This window comes from Leguminivora glycinivorella, chromosome 17 (assembly GCF_023078275.1).
Source record: "Leguminivora glycinivorella isolate SPB_JAAS2020 chromosome 17, LegGlyc_1.1, whole genome shotgun sequence".
Taxonomy (NCBI): domain Eukaryota; kingdom Metazoa; phylum Arthropoda; class Insecta; order Lepidoptera; family Tortricidae; genus Leguminivora; species Leguminivora glycinivorella.
The window spans coordinates 20,778,015-20,798,521 of record NC_062987.1 but is presented as its reverse complement, the minus strand read 5'-3'; the positions used below and the strand labels follow the sequence as shown (position 1 = coordinate 20,798,521).

At 36.3% G+C, this 20,507-nt stretch overlaps 1 protein-coding gene across 2 annotated transcripts in view; it reads left to right on the top strand.

Moving 5' to 3' along the window:
- The window catches only part of LOC125235642, a 75,578-nt gene that overhangs the window by 6,294 nt on the left and 48,777 nt on the right, over positions 1–20,507 (top strand). The window contains exon 1 of one of the 2 annotated variants that reach the window (XM_048142242.1): positions 9,409–9,539. The exons of the other annotated variant lie outside the window; for it this stretch is intronic. Within the exon in view, the coding sequence (XP_047998199.1) occupies positions 9,460–9,539 (80 nt within the window). The 5' untranslated portion in view covers positions 9,409–9,459. Of the gene's footprint in view, positions 1–9,408; positions 9,540–20,507 lie in introns of those variants that run through there. 2 annotated transcript variants of the gene reach the window in all.

Below are 20,507 nucleotides of genomic sequence, written 5' to 3'. Positions count from 1 at the left end.
TTTTCTATGATATGGCCACATTTTTATATATTCAAATAATAATGAAAATCCGTTAAGTAGTTTTTGATCTATATATACTCGTTTCAAAGGAACGCGCGGATTTGAAAGACGTTTTTGCACGTGATGTAAAAATTTATGGAATCACAACGGCTGCACTGATTTTAATGATTGGGATGTCTATCAGTTTTCATTGAAAAGTTTATTCATATAAAAATCAAAATCATTGAAAAAATAAAAGACGGCGGCCGAAAAATGTGAAACTTAAAAAAATCAATCTCGTGAAATTGACTAGTAAATTTTCTAAGATATGGTCACATTTTTATTTATTAAAATAAAACCTGATAATGTCATCTGCAAAATAAAACAAAAATCATTTAAATCCGTCGAGTAGTTTTTGAACTATACGCAATGCAGATGAAGCGCGCGGGTTTGAAAGACGTCTTTGCACTTGATGTGATGCATCGCGTGTGATGTATCGTGGTTTTGGCTACGCAAGACGGTTTATTTATTTTGGTCACAGCTCACTGTATTAGTGTTTTTAGTATTTATACTAGTTTTTTAAAGGTGAGCGGGGCCCGAGGGCCCCGCGGTGTTCTTTTTGGGCTTTTGTGCTTTACTTTTTTGTTTTTGTGCTTTGCTTTTTTGTTTTTTTGCTTTTGCTTTTTGTTTTTGAGCTATGCTTTTTTGTTTTTTTGCTTTGCTTATTTGCTTTTTTGCTTTAGCCTTTGAGTGCTGGGGAGCACTCTCTGCCCGCAGCTCGGCCTGCGGCCTCGCGTGCTTGGGAGCTTGTAAGACACGCTCCGGCCTTCGGCCCTCCGCGTAGTTACTGTGGGGTTGTAGGGAAGTTGGAGCTTAAACACGACCCAATCCCGTCGTTTCGCTTCTCTAAGACACTTTTACTATTGGGTCGTGTTTAAACTCCAACTTCCCGATCCGCCGGCGAGCCGATCAGCACTTTTAAGCTTTTTCCTACCGTTACGGATCTATGGGGATTAAAAAAAAGACCTCCATACAAATTTCAATTGGCCTTCAAAGGGCGCCATTTTGAATTTTTCAAAATTTTCTTATTGTATACTAATCTAAGGGCGGCTGTCCACCCGTGTGCAAAATTTCAGCGCGCTCAGACCGTTTTGAAATTTTTCAAAAAAAAAGTCGGCCATTTTGATTTTTTTTAAATTCCATGCTATGGACCTTGGATGACGGTATAACATTTGTTCGAGCACTTTTCACTTCTTTGTACCGTTACGGAGCTATGGCGATTAAAAAAAAAACTTCCATACAAATTTCAATTGGCCCTCAAAAGCCGCCATTTTGAATTTTTCAAAATTTTCTTTTTGAATATAAATCTTGGGACTACTTTTAAGTGGGACCATTTTTAAATTAAAAAAAAAAGTCGGCTATTTTGAATTTTTTTTAATGCAACTTTTTTCTACTCGGATACTTGTATGACATTTGGTCGAGCACCCCCCCGGCTATCTCTTACGGTTTAAAAGTTGCCATACAAAATAAAAGTGGCCAGTTTTCCCACATTTGTAGCATTTTTCAATTTTTTTTTATTTCATTCGAATCAAGGCCGCTTGGAGATTCTATGACCAAAATTTGAGCTCTCTACGACAAACTTGAAAAATCATCAAAAAAAAAAGTCGGCCATTTTGAAAAAAAAAATGGCGGCGTCAAAAACTGCCCAGGGTCCTCTATGACATTTGGTCGAACACTCCCCGGCTAACTCCAGCCGTTTGGCCAGGCAGTCCAACATTTTTTTACCCGGAACCGGTAGACCGACGGTCTGATCTATCCGGGGTCGCAGGACCAACCTCTATACGACCACACCAAACACTGCCACCTGCGAAAACTCCTTCTGCCCATTTTTTGAAAAATGTCAGTCGGGTTGTTGCTTTATATTATATACTAGCTTTTACCCGCGGCTTCGCCCGCGTAATAAAAGTATTCATTAAGATTTTCATTTGGATCCGTAGGGACCGTAGGTTTCTCTGTAGGTATATTTATCTGCGATTATTTCGATTGCACATAATACTTTTGCTTGCAATGATTGTAGAAATATTACACATCGACCACAGCGTAGGTAATTCTATATACGCTGGGGAAACCTTTATAAACATCCCACATAGCCCGTATTTCGACACTATGATCGGTGGGTAAAAAGTACTTTTTTCTATTATCCCTTACAATTTTTTACATTTTGCTTATACTTATCGCAAACGTAATCTTCAAGCAAGCAAACAACGATCGTCTTAGAGCACATTGATTGTAAGAGACCGCCGACCGATTATCCGTATCCCGCTAACGATACCCATATTATCCGTATCCGTATCCGTATCCGTATCCGTATCCGTATCGCTATCGCTATCGCTATCGCTATCGCTATCGCTATCGCTATCGCTGTCGCTATCGCTATCGCTATCGCTATCGCTATCCCTATCGCTATCCCTATCGCTATCCCTATCGCTATCCCTATCGCTATCCCTATCGCTTTCCCTATCGCTATCCCTATCGCTATCCCTATCCCTATCCCTATCCCTTATCAAGATGTTTAATGATATAACACTTTAAGTTCTCGCGCTTTGTACACATATTTAAAGTCACATACAGCTCGAACGCGATTAATTAACATTATTTTTACCTTTTTTCCCAACGTTTCGGCCAAAATGCACTGGCCGTGGTCGCGGAAGACTGACGTCCCAGCAAAATGTCACCGGAGATGTAAACAACACAAAACTACCCGATATTAATTTATATAAATGTTCGGGGTAGACAAATAAATATAATCTACCCGCTTTTAGTTAATGTTTATTTCCCACCATGTTTATTTTAAAGGTAAAAATAATGTTAATTAATCGCGTTCGACCTGTATGTGACTTTAAATATATGTTTAATGATTTCTTATCAAGTGCTAAAATATAAAGTTTCATGGTTTTATCATTTAAAATTAAGAAATCCCATACAAACTTTCAACCTCTTTTTCAACCCCTTCATCCCTTTTTTTCGAAATAAAAAGTAGCCTATGTTCTGTCTCAGGGTCTAAAGATTGTCTGTTCCAAATTTCATCAAAATCGGTTGCGTGGTTTAAGCGGGAAAGCGTAACAGACAGACAGACAGAGTTACTTTCGCATTTATAATATTAGTATGGAGTATGGATGGATTGGGTTGGTAAGAAAGTAATGAGCCAATCATAACCAATATTGAAATTTTTATTTAATTTATTATTTTAATCATTTATCAAAAATATAACGGCCTTCGTTATCTACTACTTGTCTCCATCGTTCTGGTAAAGAATGAATAGCATCGGCGAAGAAGTTCTTAGGTTTAGATTCAAAAAACTCAGCTATGTACTGTCGTAGATGGGCTTGATCATCGAACTTTTTTTCATTCAAGGCATTGCTTAGCGATCTGAACAATGCGTAATCCGTAGGTGCCAAGTCTGGAGAGTACGGTGGATGAGGTATCACTTTCCAACCTAGCTCCAATAGCTTTAGCCGAGTCACTTTTGCAATGTGTGGGCGAGCATTGTCGTGTAAGAAAAAAACTTTAGCATGCTGTGGACGATTCTGACAGATTTTTTGGTTTAAATTTTCAAGCTGATTACAGTATATTGATGCGGTAACAGTCATTTCACTTGGTAGGAGTTCCCAGTGAATAATACCATATAGATATATTGAAATATTCTATTTTCTCTGCTGATATGGACAGTGGACCTATACATCTTTGACATCCTTCGTACATCCAATATATCTTTGGTACATCCGATATGAGGTCGAATAATGTGAAAATGAAAACCCAAGTGCGAAGTGTTGAAGTGTGTTTTCCCATTATCCGATCAGATATCAGATTTCGGACCGATATCCCATACATTACAGTCGCCATCTTGGATTTTTTCCATTGAAATCCTTCCGACATCCAATATCGGATCGGATAACGTGAAAACGGATTAAGGTTTAATATATGTAGTACAGAAAACTCACCATAAGATCTAGCTAGATCAGTGTTGCCAGATTATAATTCTGTAAATCTGTAGGCTGCGGCCAAAATATCCGTAGAATTCCGTAGATTGCAATTTAAAAAATCCGTAGTTCTACAGACTTTTCTTTTAAGTTTTTATGGCCGATTCCGTCTCTTGAAAAAGCGGAAAATTAAAAAAAATAGGATAATTTTATGAAAAGACACGAAGAATTAAAATTTCGCGCCTTTTTACTGTGACACACCTCTGACAGACTATATTGAAGCATAAATAATGAGTAATGAAAAGTAGAAGTGTATGTAGCACTTCTACTTTTTCGCCATATTATTACAGTGCGTACCTACCAAAGGTATTGGTACGCTTCAATTCCGTTCCCTTTTACTACATTAGTGTAGCCTTAGAAAGTTAGATCTTGTACAGCGTGAGCGGCGTGTAACGAAACGCAAAAGTATAAATAGTCGCTATAGTCCGAATTGAGTCCGAAGTGTGACAGACGGGAATCACGTTTCGTTATTAGCAATAACTCACAATATCTTTATTGCTTACATGTATAATTTAGTAAAAAATTGTGTTTATTGGAATTCCGTAGAAATTTCAAAAAAATCCGTAGGTCTGTGTTGAAGCCCCGAAATCCGTAGATCTACAGACTTTTTCGTAGATCTGGCTACGCTGAGCTAGATGAAGACGTTGCTTTGATGATGTTGATGCATAAAACATTAGCAACGCTACTAAATTAGAAACACGTGTTTAGTTTCGGACGACACGCCTATAAGCAACCTACATAATTTGGTCGAGTTAATTTGAAATGTCAAAAACAGTGCTAAGTAATTTGACATTTCAATACTAGGTAAGTATAACCAAAGATATATATGGAATAAAATAAAATATTATATACGTATTTCTAACAACGATTCAATTAAATGGGCAGGGAATCAAATTCCTTGACTGTATAGCTGTAGGTGCCTAAATAAAGATTTTTAATACTTATGGGTACCGATAAATTTATATAAATACAGTAAAGGGCGATAAAACTTGCACATCGGTCTTTGGAAAGAGACAACGTCACATAAGTGATTGGAGAGTAGAGTAGGTAGATAGGTACCTCCCTATGGGCCTATGGGTTTTATAAACACAACAAGTAGGCGCGAACAATTCATACTTACTTTTCTATGATCCAACTTCACATCATACTTATTTTTCTAATATTCAACTAGAAAATAAAAAAAAGCGAAAAACAACAACATAATTCTTTTTAAACACATTAAAAAAAAACCGGAGCTGGGTCTCGAACCTGAGATCTCAAAAATGCAAGTCAGATACTCTAACCCCTAAGCCAAAACACGAGGTGCCGCCGGCTCAAAATATTGAATCATATTCAGATGTGGTTACTCGGCAATGTAATTAATTATTATCTCACTAGGTGGCACTTTTCAACATTGAAAACAGCGCCATCTGTAAATAACTCGAAAACTAAGAGGTACCAGCGACGATAACTCGCGTTAAGTAGGTCGCTACACGATGTACTGACCAATCTTTCTTTATTTAATTAATCTATGATATAAGTCTAATGAACCTAAAAGAAAAACCGTACGAGAAAAGTATTTGTTTAGCAGTTATTTCTTGTTTTCATTAAAGAACCAATATGTAATATCTATAATATATACCATATACTACAGGATCTGTTTATTCCATTCACGCGATTACCGCTAAAACTACATAAGTAGGTACAGTCAGTGGTAAACCACTTTCTTGGCTGACCGTACATATGTAAATGTATGAACTTTTGACAAACTCACATATACCTACTAGACATGTAAACAGAACTATATTTAAGTATGTTTCTATGAATATACGAGTATAAGTAGTTATATTTAACGGGGCCAGTTGTGTCAATTAGTTAAAATATTTTTGTAAACACATTCATTGCCCAGATATAATTGACACATAAAGGTATCGTAACAAATATTAGACACCATTATATCACCATAATAAAATTATCAGACTTGAAAGAGTTGATGTTACCTAACAATAATCTACCGGTTCGATTCGAGCTTAAGTGTACGACCAATATTAGATATCTATACAATATGTGCCGGATATGTTACAGCCAAAAATGTCTTCGTTTGAAGATACGTCAATATCATGTCACAGTCCCTTTATTCTTACATCGAAGCATTCATAGACCGTATTTTCTTTACATTAAGCGCCAAATATTGGACAACAGATTAGTTAGGGAGAAGTTACTTGAAACTGATTTTAACCATTTATTAAATATTGAATGTCCACTAGAACTATATAAGGCTTTTAGTGGAATTTTTAATAAAATATATGCTGAATGTTATAAGACTGTATCTGTAAGTAGTGTTCATAGAAATAACAAGAGCTGGATATGTGATAATTTAAAATTAATGATAAAGGAAAGAGACAGATTATTTACAATTTGGAGTGCAGAACCAAAAAGTATGATTAAAAGATTAGCATATACCTCATATAGGAATAGATGTAACAAAGCTATTACAAAAAAGAGATATGAGTACGATAAAAATAGTATTTTAGAGTGCAATAAAAATATTAGAATGATGTGGGACAGAATTAATGCTATGATGGGAAAGGATAAAAAGTCGTTAGATATGTTAATATTAAAGAACATGGAGGGCCAAGGAAATGTCAGTGATATATGTAATAAGTTCGCGGATAATTTCTCTCGAGAAATCTCACTTGTAAAGCACACATGTAATGATAAATGGCTAAACCGGAATGACTATGTTAACAACCCGGAGGTGTGTATGAGGTGGAAACCGGTGGAAGCTAACAAAGTGATGCGAACTATTAAAAACATGAGCTCTAAAAAATCACCGGGGTCCGACCACATACGCATGTCCGACTTAAAGCTTATTTCAGATAAAGTAAGCCCAGTAATAGCTAATTTAATAAATTTATCTGTAAACAAGAGTAAGTTTCCAGCAGGACTCAAACAAGCCATAATTCGACCTATTCATAAGAAAGGCAGTCGCAAATTACACTCTAACTACAGGCCCATAGCCATATTATCCAGTGTAGATAAAATTGTTGAAAAATGCATTGTTGAGCAACTTGGATACTACCTGAGCCAAAATAAAATAATTAACGAATGTCAGCATGGTTTTCAAAGGGGTAAAAGCACAGACACATTATTGTCAAAATTCACTGACGAAATAAACACTAATCTTGCCGATAAAAAAGTTGTCATAGCGGTATTTTTCGACTTCACTAAAGCATTCGATACATTAGACACTGATACCCTTTTGAATGCCATGAGCGAGTGCGGGGTGGGAAAGCCGCTGAACCAATGGTTTGGCGACTATCTCACCGCGCGCTCGTACCGTGTGCAGGTGGGCTCGGCGCTGAGTGACGAGCAGCGGGTGACGTGCGGCGTGCCGCAGGGCTCCTGCAGTGGCCCGGTCTGCTACTTGCTGCACGTTAACAGCTTGTGCGGAGTGCTGCGGCACTGTACAGCGCATATGTTCGCCGACGACCTGTGCGTGCTGCGCGCGTGCACTGCCGACGACCTACCCGATGCCTGCCGCTTGGTGCAGCAAGATGTGGATGCTGTTGTCCAATGGTCACATGACAATGGTATCACATTGAATTCAGACAAAACAAGACTCCTAGTTATACGCTCGCCTCACCTGCACCTCACTAGTGTACCATCTCCAATAATAGCTCATAACTTCCATTGTATACATAATTACCAAACCCTCTGCCACTGTAAACCTATTTTACAAGTTAACTGTGTAACCTACCTTGGAGTCAAAGTAGATGAATACTTTTCTTGGTCCCATCATGTTGATTATATTTGTGATAAACTTAGAGTATTACTAGGCAAGTTCTACCACCTTAGCTTCAAAGTTCCTTTAAATACATTAAAACATCTGTACAAATCTTTAGTAGAGTCTATTATAGGATACGCCCTAAATTGCTACGGATTAACTTTTAAAACTGCCATAAGTAAAATTGAAAAACTACAGTTAAGATTTTTAAAACTTCTAGTCAACAGAAAGACTAAAAATAAATGTAAGTCAGATTATAATCAGTTATTTAAGATATGTAAGATTCTACCAGTAAGCCTTAAGCATAAATTTACATTAGCACTTAGTCACCATGGAAGTCATGATCATAGTTTATCACTTGTAAATTATACATACGGCACCAGATCAGTAACTGCAGGCAAGTACAATGTGCCAAGAGTGACTAACCACTATGGTGATAGGTGTCTGGCTAAACGTCTACCCTACATCTTAAACAGTCTGCCTGCAGATATCAGGTCGGAGGCCAATAGAAATATATTCAAAAGAAGACTATTTAAGTTTCTAATTGATACTTTGTAAGTGTTATTTTATTCTTAGTTATTAGCGAACAGACTCTGATCCCACAGTCAAACTGTGTAAACCGTTTTGTGGGACACGTGTTACTGCATAAATGTACCTTTTTTCTGATAATAAATAAAAAATAAATAATAATAATGTCTTACAATATAATCTATGTATATACAATTTTTTTTCTGTGAAAGTGGTAAACTGTAAAATTTACAAGTATATTTGCACTTTAAACTTGTTTGTTCCACTTTCGCTTGTAAAAGTAAATAACACAGTTAGTTCACCTCCACCCCTGAGTAGGTTATTTTCAGCAAATTTTTTCACGTTTCATTATCATAAAAACCAGCTAAGAGCATGTCGTGCCACGCTCAATGTAGGGTTCCATAGTTTTCCGTATTTTTCTCAAAAACTACTGAACCTATCAAGTTCAAAATAATTTTCCTAGAAAGTCTTTATAAAGTTCTACTTTTGTGATTTTTTTCATATTTTTTAAACATATGGTTCAAAAGTTAGAGGGGGGACACTTTTTTTTCCTTTAAGAGCCATTATTTCCGAAAATATTAATATTATCAAAAAACGATCTTAGTAAGCCCTTATTCATTTTTAAATACCTATCCAAAAATATATCACACGTTGGGGTTGGAATAAAAAAAAATGTCAGCCCCCACTTTACATGTAGGGGGGGGGTACCCTAATAAAACATTTTTTTCCATTTTTTATTTTTGCACTTTGTTGGCGTGATTGATTGATATACATATTGGTACCAAATTTCAGCTTTTTATTGCTAACGGTTACTGAGATTATCCGCGGACGGACGGACGGACGGACAGACAGACATGGCGAAACTCTAAGGGTTCCTAGTTGACTACGGAACCCTAAAAAGAGAAGGCACTGTATTTTTAATGCACATAATACTCCGTGACTCATGTACATAAATATTTTTTCTGTATAGAATGCCATGAAATGTTTACACAAAGTCAATATTTTTGAAAACATGTTTTAAGTTGTAATCGTCATTACGAAATTAATTATTGATTATAATTTCATCTGTCAGTTTCTTCAGAATTATATTACTTGGTAGACGTATGATATACTTAATAAATATATGTTATAAAACATATATCACTCATGCCTTGTCAGGATATACTTGTTTTAACGAAACATAATATAGAGTGTGTGGACGTCAAATTAAGAACTACGATGACACAGTAAGTACTTAATTTAAGAAATATAGTACGATATTAATTTATTAAATAAATCTATCTATAGCAGCCTCTAAAGCGCCCGTCTTCGGACATAGGCCTCCTCTCCATTCCTCCACGCTTGTCGGTCCATTGCCATCCGCACCCAGTTATCGCCAGCTAGTTGGCAGATGTCGTCTCTCCATCTAAGGGGGGGCTTATAATATTAAAATTTATTAAATAATAAAGCGCTGGTGGCCTTAGCGGTAAGAGCGTGCGACTTTCGATCCGGAGGTCGCGGGTTCGAACCCAATGAGTTTTTCTGAACTTATATACGAAATGTCATTTGATATTTGCCAGTCGCTTTTCGGTGAAGGAAAACATCGTGAGGAAACTGGACTAATTCCAATAAGGCCTAGTTACCCTTCGGGTTGGAAGGTTAGATGGCAGTCGCTTTCGTAAAAAGCCTACGCCAAATCTTGGGATTAGTTGTCAAAGCGGACCGGCTCCCATGAACCGTGGCAAATGCCGGGATAACGCAAGGATGATGATGATTAATTTATTAAATAACATGGGTTTTAGGGAGCGTTATTGTATATTTAATTAATTATTTTTGCTTCAATGTATTTATTTGAATGAAATCAAACGTTTTATAGAGTTAAGAAATTATACTGTAAAATGCCGCGAATTTTCCATTTTCCTTCATTTTTTTTATACTACGTCGGTGGCAAACAGGTATACGGTCCGCCTGATGGAAAACGGTCACTGTACCTATGGACGCCTGCAAGTCAAGGGCTGTCACGTGCGCGTTGCCGACCCATAAGAAACTTGTACACTCCTTTTTTGAAGAACCCCATACTGTAGTTCAACGGGAATACCTCGGCAGGGAGCTCATTCCACAACCGGAGCGTTCGTGGGAGGAAATACCTCTGGAACCGCACGGTGCGCGACCATTCATGTCCGATTCATAATACCTATTCCAATTTCATTCATTCTGATAATTAAGATTGAATACCTAGAATAACCTATACTTGGTTATTTATAAATTATGGTTTTTTTTTAACGGTTTTGGTTTCATTTAATAACATTTTCAAATTAAAAAGATGAAACCACCTTCTGAATGTATAATTTTTCAGTTTTCTTTTAACTGTTCCTACTTATATATCGTCTTCTTTACACATAAAAGATTCAAAATTACTAATACAGCGTTCTTTTAAAACATTAACTAATTATTTACAAAATAAAAAAAAATATGTTTAATTTAAGTTTTTTTTTTTTTTTTATATATTTTTTTTTTTGAAGTTTCCTAAAACGTAAAAATATCTCAAAGAATTCCAGAACTGTCTATTTATTGTCCAAACGTTTCCAAAATATCCAAGAACTTTTTCGTCTTTTGGAAAATAATATTTCCCTTTATACTTGTACCCATCTTTTCAAAGATTTCTGGAATGTCCGTTGTACATCTTCAGGAATGCTTCGTGACAAGGCGAGGGAACAATAGTTTCGCCACAGTCATAATCGATGTTCTTGACTTGTTGACGCAATCACGGACGATAGCGTGTCGTATCGTTTTTCTTCTATCGCAATTATCTCAGTGATAGAGTTTCGTTTCTAAATTAAAGATGAGCTGGATATTTGGTAATTAAACATTAAATAAATATCATATACAAAGAAAAAGTGACCAAGGCCTCCAAGTGTTCCGAGCTGGAATCGAACCAGCGTACTCCGTTAACCGGACGGATGCTCGTAAAACCACTCGGCCATCAGATCACGAAAGCAAGGGTCGAAATTTTTAAGTATTTTACACAAATACCGAAGGCTTATGGCGCCCCATATTTGATAATTATTAGATTTAGGTATCATATTGGACAGGTTTTCTTTTTATGGCTAGCCAAGTTGTTCGAAATCTAGGATTTTTCGTCTTAATTATGGCATTCGGCCAAAATTGCTCGCAATTTTGGATATTTTCTGTAAAAAAATATTTTAAGCGTTTTTCGTCTTCTGACAAAACTCATGTCATTAATGGAAAATAACATATATAGGTATCTGTATATCATACTAGCTTTTACCCGCGGCTTCGCTCGCGTTAGAAAGAAACAAAAAGTTGCCTATGTCACTATCCCTCCAACTATCTCCACTTAAAAAATCACGTCAATTCGTCGCTCCGTTTTGCCGTGAAAGACCGACAAACAAACAGACACACACACTTTCCCATTTATAATATTAGTATGGATTTGTTTATTTCTGCATCCATAAAATTCAACCTTCATAAGCCAACTTGCAATTCGGTGTTGCGTCATTTTGAATTAACATAAACGTAAAACTACAAAATTCGAACAAAACAACCAAAAACACGTTTTGATAAAAAAAATAACAAAGTTATGTAATTGGCGTATGCGAATTGTATGACAACGAATTAAAATGGATTGTAAGCAATAATTTTGCATGTCAGTGACACAACCGTATCATACAACACAAAAATTGCCTTTTATTGAAATAACAAAGAGCGTGGGAAAATTGCGACATGTTGCCAAATGTAATAATAAGAGAGACAGCGTTTCGTCTTAGAGCAATCAACTGTCACGGGTGTGAAATAAGTTTAAAATTTTACTTTTAAAGCCAACTGATACTCAATGAGTCAATTTTATATACCATAAATAAAATTAGTTTGGGTTATTTTAACATTATGATTGTTTCTTGTAAATTTTGGTTTTGTAAATTGTTCCTTGTCCATCATGGAGGTACGCAGTTTTTCGGGTCCAGGAATGGACACTCGCAAAATAACGCTATTTCTTTATATCTTTGGAACAACAAACTAGTATGTTTTATACCTTATCTCATGCTTAATGCAGTAAGTAAAGCTCATTCAAGTTTACACCGAATATTATTTTTATTATTATTTTATACATGAACTCAACTCTCTTAGCAACATTACTAAGAATTCGTCTTGATATTTTTTTCAGTAAACTGGTGAATTTTATCTTGTCGCCAAATCCTTCAGAAATAACCGAATTAATTGAAACTTCAAAATGAAACAGCTCTACAACTCTAGTTTATGGTACATTGCCGTCAGTTTTTAGAAACTAATTTTAGATACTTATTTTTAAGGATTTGTGTTTTTTTGTCCATAATGGCATCACCGTCCATTATAGGGTATTTTACATTATAAGTAGGTATGTAATGTGTTTCAGCATTGTGTCACAAGTCACAATTTTTCCACGGCACTAAGGCACGATGACCTACGTTCAAAATTGTGTCTCAGCTATTAATCAGCCCGATATAGCGGGCACAAAATGCAGGTCATGAGAAAGCGCGAGTGAAAACTAAATACCGGTCCACACATGCCGAGAATATTAATATAAAGGCTAGAAGATTATAAATGATTATAAGCCCTTTGAAGTTCAGATATACATACTCGTAACGTACTACTTAAACTTTGCGAACTAAACTAGAGTGCGGTTAAATAGCGCCATATGTACTTCATTGTACGAAAATGTTAGGAATCCTTATGTAGTATTCTGGCTAACTTTGGAGGAGGCCTTTACCTGCAGAGGGGTTCTTGCAAAATCAATTTAAAAAAATAAATAATAATAAAAATAAATAGTTATATAGTTTTTTAAGTAAAAATTTAGTCACTTGTATATATTTTTTTAATGTTTTTATTTACTATCGATCACATTACTATTACATTGAGAGTTAACATAATCACACTATCGAATTATCGATTTTTAATTTATAATATTTATACACATAGATAATTTCTAAACATTGAAAGTGTTATTTTTAACCCCCGACGCAAAAACGACGTAAGTTTGACGAAACTCTGTCTGTGTGTGTGTCTGTCTGTCTGTCTGTCTGTCTGTGTGTGTGTCTGTCTGTGGCATCGTAGCTCCCGAACTGATGAACCGATTTGGATTTAGTTTTTTTTATCTGAAAGCTGAGTAAGTTGGGAGTGTTCTTAGCCATGTTTCATGAAAATCGGATTGGGGTTTTCTCAAAATTTTAATTTTGTGGTTAGATTATATATTCTCAAGTTTTGTCGTAAAATTTCAATCGACGGTCGGTGGACGTGATGGCTCGATTCAGACAATACTTACAATATTTTACATCGATACGATATTTATTTATCATCTTATGTAACATGAGATATACCGTGTCATTTCAAGATTGTGTCAAACTCTTATCAAAACGAACCAGCACATTCCATGATACCCTTTAAAAACCTACAAAGAACTACTTAATTTCCTGTACAGTTACGTACTTATCTAAAGGATAGCATCACTTAATGGTTGAATGTCTTCTGACAACAGAGAGTGGCGCCAACATATTGTTTATCCACTAATGTTCTATTTTAGTGGTCTACTTGTTTACTTTTAATGACTAACGACTAGCCGAAGTGAAGTGACGAACGTTGACGCTTCGTCAAATCTTGTGACAGTATTTCAAAGTCAACATCATCCTCCTTGCGTTATCCCGGCATTTGCCACGGCGCATGCACACCTCGGACACTGGCGATCAAATATATGAAAGAGGCGCGTTCCTAGCACACAGTCTAAGCTCGTGTAGGTGAAAGCGTAGTCGCGTACTATGCTTGTATGAGTGAGATATGACAGGTCGACTGTTCGCGTTTTTGACAGACGGTAACTGTGAGGTAACCGAGAGGGGGTGGGCGGTACTTTCAGCGGGGAGCGGGAGTGGCCATACTGTATGATATAACTCTTTATTATACTGTGGCGCATGGGAGCCTGGGTCCACTTTTTGACAACTAATCCCAAGATTTGGCATAGCACTAGTTTACACGAAAGCAACTGCCATCTGAACTGCCAACCCGAAGGGTAAGGCCTTATTGGGAATAGTCCGGTTTCCTCACGATGTTTTCCTTCACTGAAAAGCGACTGGCAAATTTTAAATGACATTTCGCATTATAAATTCCGAAAAACTCATTGGTACGAGTCGGAGATCGAACCCGCGACATCCGGATTGAAAGTCGCACGCTATTACCGCTAGGCCACCAGCGCTTATTCCAAAGTTAATGTTCAGCGTCAGTATTCCAAAGTTATTGTTCAATAATCGTGTCTCAAACATCACCAAAACAATGACCAACTCAAGGATACAGTAACATGACACGCAAAACGATTTAAAGTGACATTAAAGAACGATTAAGCCTTTTTAAAGGCTTTAGGTGACGTTCAGATATCAACTGCTGGCTGCATTACTGCTGCAAAATAACATGTAGGTACCTACTACTTTGAATGATCAACAAAATGTTTCTCTTCTCTCTTCTTCGCATAATTTTCAGTAAGGTACGGCGGGGTAAATCCCGGCTGAGGAGCAATTGTAACTTATCCATTTTTCCATTATTACACTATTGAGTTCCACATGTATCCATTGTACACGCGTGCGATATAGGTATAACCAGTGGACACTCTAATTAATAATGCAAACATTTTAAAACATGGAAAAAGATTATCAGTTGCATTTTCCCCCAGTCGTAATTGCCCCGCTGTACCTAAGAGTAAAATTCAATGTTTTTAGGGTTCCGTAGTCAACTAGGAACCCTTACCTATAGTTTCGCCATGTCTGTCTGTCCGTCCGTCCGTCCGTCCGCGGATAATCTCAGTAACCGTAAGCACTAGAAAGCTGAAATTTGGTACCAATATGTATATCAATCACGCCAACAAAGTGCAACAATAAAAAATGGGAAAAAATGTTTTATTAGGGTACCCCCCCTACATGCAAAGTGGGGGCTGATATTTTTTTTCATTCCAACCCCAACGTGTGATATATTGTTGGATAGGTATTTAAAAATGAATAAGGGTTTACTAAAATCATTTTTTGATAATATTAATAGTTTCGGAAATAATTGCTCTTAAAGGAAAAAAAAGTGCGTCCCCCCCCCCTCTAACTTTTGAACCATATGTTTAAAAAATATGAAAAAAATCACCAAAGTACAACTTTGTAAAGACTTTCTAGGAAAATTGTTTTGAACTTGATAGGTTCAGTAGTTTTTGAGAAAAATACGAAAAACTACGGAACCCTACACTGAGCGTGGCCCGACACGCTCTTGGCCGGTTTTTTTCTTTAAAGGCGCACTTAAGAATAACTCATTAACAAGAATAAAAACACGTGTCCCCAACGAATGCAAGTCTATTGCATTCACTGCATTGCACCCACGTTTTTACGTCCACTATAACCTGAGCTCCATCTTTATACAAAACTATTCGCACAGAGGTTCAAAATACAATGGTATAATCCGTTTAGGTGCCTATATATAAAGGACTGATTTCATTATTGTATTGTGTGTGGGGAGAGCGCAAATTATTTTGGGTTTTTAATTGGCGGAAGACCTGATTAAATTGTGTAAATATATTTGCGGAGGCTCGCGTTCCGGATTTCTTCGCTGTAATTCGGTCTAGGGTGGCATCCTTTTGGAATAGGCTGCGCAGATCTGAAAACTGTATCCTTGCCACTTGTAGTGAGGACTTAAACAGTCCTATTAATAGGTTTTGGCTGTCTTTGCATCGAGATGCGAACCGGAAGTAAGTTATTAAACATTACAGTGTGTCTAATTGTAGAAATGTAAGTAATGGCTTTTAATTATTTTATTATATTGTATTTTAACTTAATTATTGTTTTTTGTATTTTTACACGTTCTATACACTGTATTGTCTTATTTTATTTCGATGTTTGTTTGTTTTTTGTCATTCATATGGGTTTTTGCCTGAATTAAAATTGATTTATTTATTTTATTTTATTTTTATTTTTTTATTACTTGTAGATTGCAGATTTTGCAATTGATTGGTTTAAATTGTTTAGAGTAATTAAAATCCAACAACACAAGTATATTTATCCAAATATGTATATTTCAAGTTTTCCTTCATATCTATTTAAGTATGTACCGTGTGTGGATTCCATACGGGCGAATAATGTATCCAGTTATAGTATCTGATCAAACGAATCGTATAGGATAATTATTTTGTTAAGAAGTGTTATTAATTAAGATTAATTATTTTTTTAAATCTGACTAAGCGACAATGTACGCCGTCCAACTTAATTCCACATGACATAAACGTCATGTCGTAATGACAATTAGGTAGGTACGCTAATTGATGTGGACGTAATACATTGCGTGCTGAATTATTATGTATGAAAAAAAAATCTCGTCTATTCAAAAAGAAAACATATAGTTAAGCTCCTTGGGTCCGATACTAATCGTTATTAAGATATTCGCCCGTATGGAATACACACGCTGTATATCGTCGCTTAGCACCCATAGTACAAGCTTTGCTTAGTTTAGGGCTAAGTTGATCTCTAAGGTGTTGCCAATATTTATTTATTTATATTTATATTTCTAATATATCAAATTATTTTCTTACCAATGGTTTACAAGCCCTGAAACAGAAAAGTTCAAATGTTAAATCTATCACTATTCTTAGAATAAGTCAGGCGTCGTGAACCGGTTGTAAATCCTTTTATTAAATCGCTATAAAAACTTCGTTTTCTCGGTCAACTTGTATAATAAAAACACTGCCACTTAATTGCGTGGAATAGTCAGTAATGATTGCTACAAAGCAAAGAATGAAATTGTAAATCAATGCCACCAGCGATCAACGCCGCTTACCACATACACTGTGTTTTTTTTTGTTTTCCATTCCAGGAACCACCCTGTATATCACTTTTAGTTAAATTCTCAAAAAAATTTTTTTCATCATTTTCATACATAATAAATTTATTAGGTAGTGTGAGAGATCCTTAAGAATAACATTCAAGTTAGTGTCAAGTGATTGAAGGCACATGTTAAAACAAATAACATTAAGGAATTGGCCACGGACAAAAATGAAAATACAGGGGTTACAAAATGCCTGCGCCAGATTTTGTTCTCCTATACCAAAGCGCGCATGTTACACCGTTCTTAAATACTTAATAACCGAACGCGACACCTTGCAGCCTTATTATTTGGAGTAATAAATAGCAAAAAACCGTCTTATCTTTTTGACAAACTTGCATTTTCTCAAATGCAAGAGAGACATGCCACCCGCCTAATCTATCTCCGTCACAATTTGGCTAGCTTTCGTGGCAGCTTCCGGTATGCTGCCACAAAATGCTGGAATAATATTCCTCCGCCAGTAACAAACGCTCCGTCACTTATCTCATTTAAAAACAAGTTAAAACGTCATCACCAAACGTTTCGTTTTCTTTCAACCCCTTATTTGCCAAGAGTGGCACTGAAGCTTTAGTAGTTTCATGTGTTCTGCCTACCCCTTTATGGGATACAGGCGTGATTGTATGTATTTATGTATGTATGTATGTACCAAACGTTTGGGTGCGCTATCAAGTAAGTAATTTACTCAAGAAGTCGTAGACGTTCAAAAGTAGGTAGAGGCTCTATGGATAAATCTCATAACTCTCATAAGCCGAGCTATTACGTTATACATCGACGGGCACAGGTTTTTGCCTACATTACGTGTTTCCCGGATGCGCGTAATCTCAAGACTACGTACACGTAGAAGTCAGACCCATGGTTAGTTTACTCGTAATAATAAATGCTTAAGAACATTATCTATCTCTCCCTTAGTGATCGTATTGCTATTTTTTTTTTTACTCTGTGGTTGGTATAATTGCTGTATATTTTTGGTTTGATACTATATATCTGGCTTGTTGTATATTACTATTTAAGTATGTTTATGTAAGTCTATTTATATTATCTTATATGTGTATGTTTATTCAACTTGTGTGTTGGAAATTAGAATAATTATGATTTTTTTATTTCGAAGCACCTACTCTTTTAATTTTTTTTTATTTCCGCTATCCAAAGGTTGTCTGGTAGAGATCGCTCTTTAGCGATAAGACCGCTTGTTGTCTGCCTCTATTTATAATCATTTGTTTTGTCTCCACTGTATCTTTTGCTGAGGTGTGCCAATAATGAGTATTCTATCTATCTATCTATCTACATTTGTGTCGTTCTTAATCAAAAAGGTACATCATCCTCGCTTAATGAGGAGGCTCACTGACATTTCATCCCGCCAGGCGGCGCCTGTGCGTCTAGGCATGTCACTGTCATTCATATGTGAGAGAGAGAAAAGACATATCATCTTCTCGCTCTCACGTATGAAATTCTTTATCTGTGCAATGGACTAATAAGGTGGCGCCATCTATCATAACCTTTGAGTGTGCCTCCTCATTATAAGAACGCTCCTACTGGTAATTTGTATCAAGTACCTACCATATTTCGTCTTTGTGAAAACTGACTTACAGTACCAGCTGCCTAGCTAGTAGCTAATAAATAAATAAATATTGGGGACACCTTACACAGATCAACTTAGCCCCAAACTAAGCAAAGCTTGTACTATGGGTGCTAAGCGACGATATACATACTTAAATAGATAAATACATACTTTTGTACATAGAAAACATCCATGACTCAGGAACAAATATCTGTGCTCATCACACAAATAAATGCCCTTACCGGGATTCGAACCCAGGACCGCGGCTTAGCAGGCAGGGGACCGACTGAGCCAGACTGGTCGTCATCTGAAATTCTGATACAACAACTTCTATTTATCATTTATCTATATTAACGTGACAATCAAATGTGACAACAACAAATTTTGTGTTCCGTTTGACATGACGTTAGGTTTATAATCACAAATAGTACTAGGAAGTTATAAAGGCCGTACTACACTAACCGTTACTTTTTTTTTAATAATTCGATAACAATAACAGTTAAGATACCCACACCTACCTAATAAACCTTCCCTTAAGACGCTGACAGCACCCAATGGCCTTGACGCTAGCGTACACTGTCTAATCGTATGGGAGTAAGTGAGAGCGCGATGTCACTAAAAGAGGGCGGATAGGTACGAAAAGTGCGGAAAAATATTAAAATAAAATAGAAAGATGCATTATTTGTGCAAAATGTTTCGTTAGTGTTTTAGATATGTATATATTTGTTATTATAATATTAACTAAAGACAACTAACTGAATAATTGAACGACATACAACCGTTTAATGACGAACTCGAGACCAATCTTTGCAATTTTTTTCTATCGAGCCGATTTCATTAAATCGTGTATCGAGTACGGCTATGTTCTTTGAAATATAATGAATAATTGAACATATCATTTACTTGCCTTACTAAGACTAATAGTTTGTCTTAAAAATCTGCGCAAGTAACATCAATTTTACACAATTGGGTGTTGTCAGCCCCTTAAAGTAAACGGAAATCAATAAAATCACGTTATAGACAGTGAAACGTTTGGCATAACTGTGACCAAAAGAAGCCCGATTCAGATTTTTCAATTTTCATATTTGATCTGGTTTTGATATGACTTTGAAGCGCACTGTTGTTTTAATACGTTTTGGTGATTCTAAATTGGTTTCCAGTCCAGGCCCCGTAGCCGAATGAAAACGAAACGCCGCGAAAGGTAGTCTGGCTCTGTCGCGCCAATACGCACGTGCGATAGAGATAGATATCTACGAGCGTTTCATTTCGTGAGCGTTTGTGTATTCGGCAACGAATGCTGAAGTGGAAAAAAAAAATATTGACTATTTACAACAATTTATACACAATGTCACGCACGGTTTTAGCGGACGTAACACACTAGGTCAATAAACTTCATCGCATCGTTGCGTCCCTATCGCACTTACAAATAGTGCAAAAAGGACGGCCTGACGTCATATAGACCAGTGGACCGTTTTTCATGAAACATGACTAAGAACAACACCCCCGACTAACTCAGCTTTCAAACAGAAAAAAAAACTGAATCGGTACATCCGTTCGGGGGCTACGATGCCACAGACAGACACACACAGACAGACAGATTTTTTTTTTAATTTCAATTTTGTGGTTAGGTTATTATCACTGCAAACTCAATAACTCTATTGCCGATGATTATTTCTTTGCAGTAATTGAATATAGCGATTCCTAGAAGCATTATTGCTTAAGAAATCCATTCAGCCTCTCAGCAACTTCATTTTAAATGTAAATTGGTTAT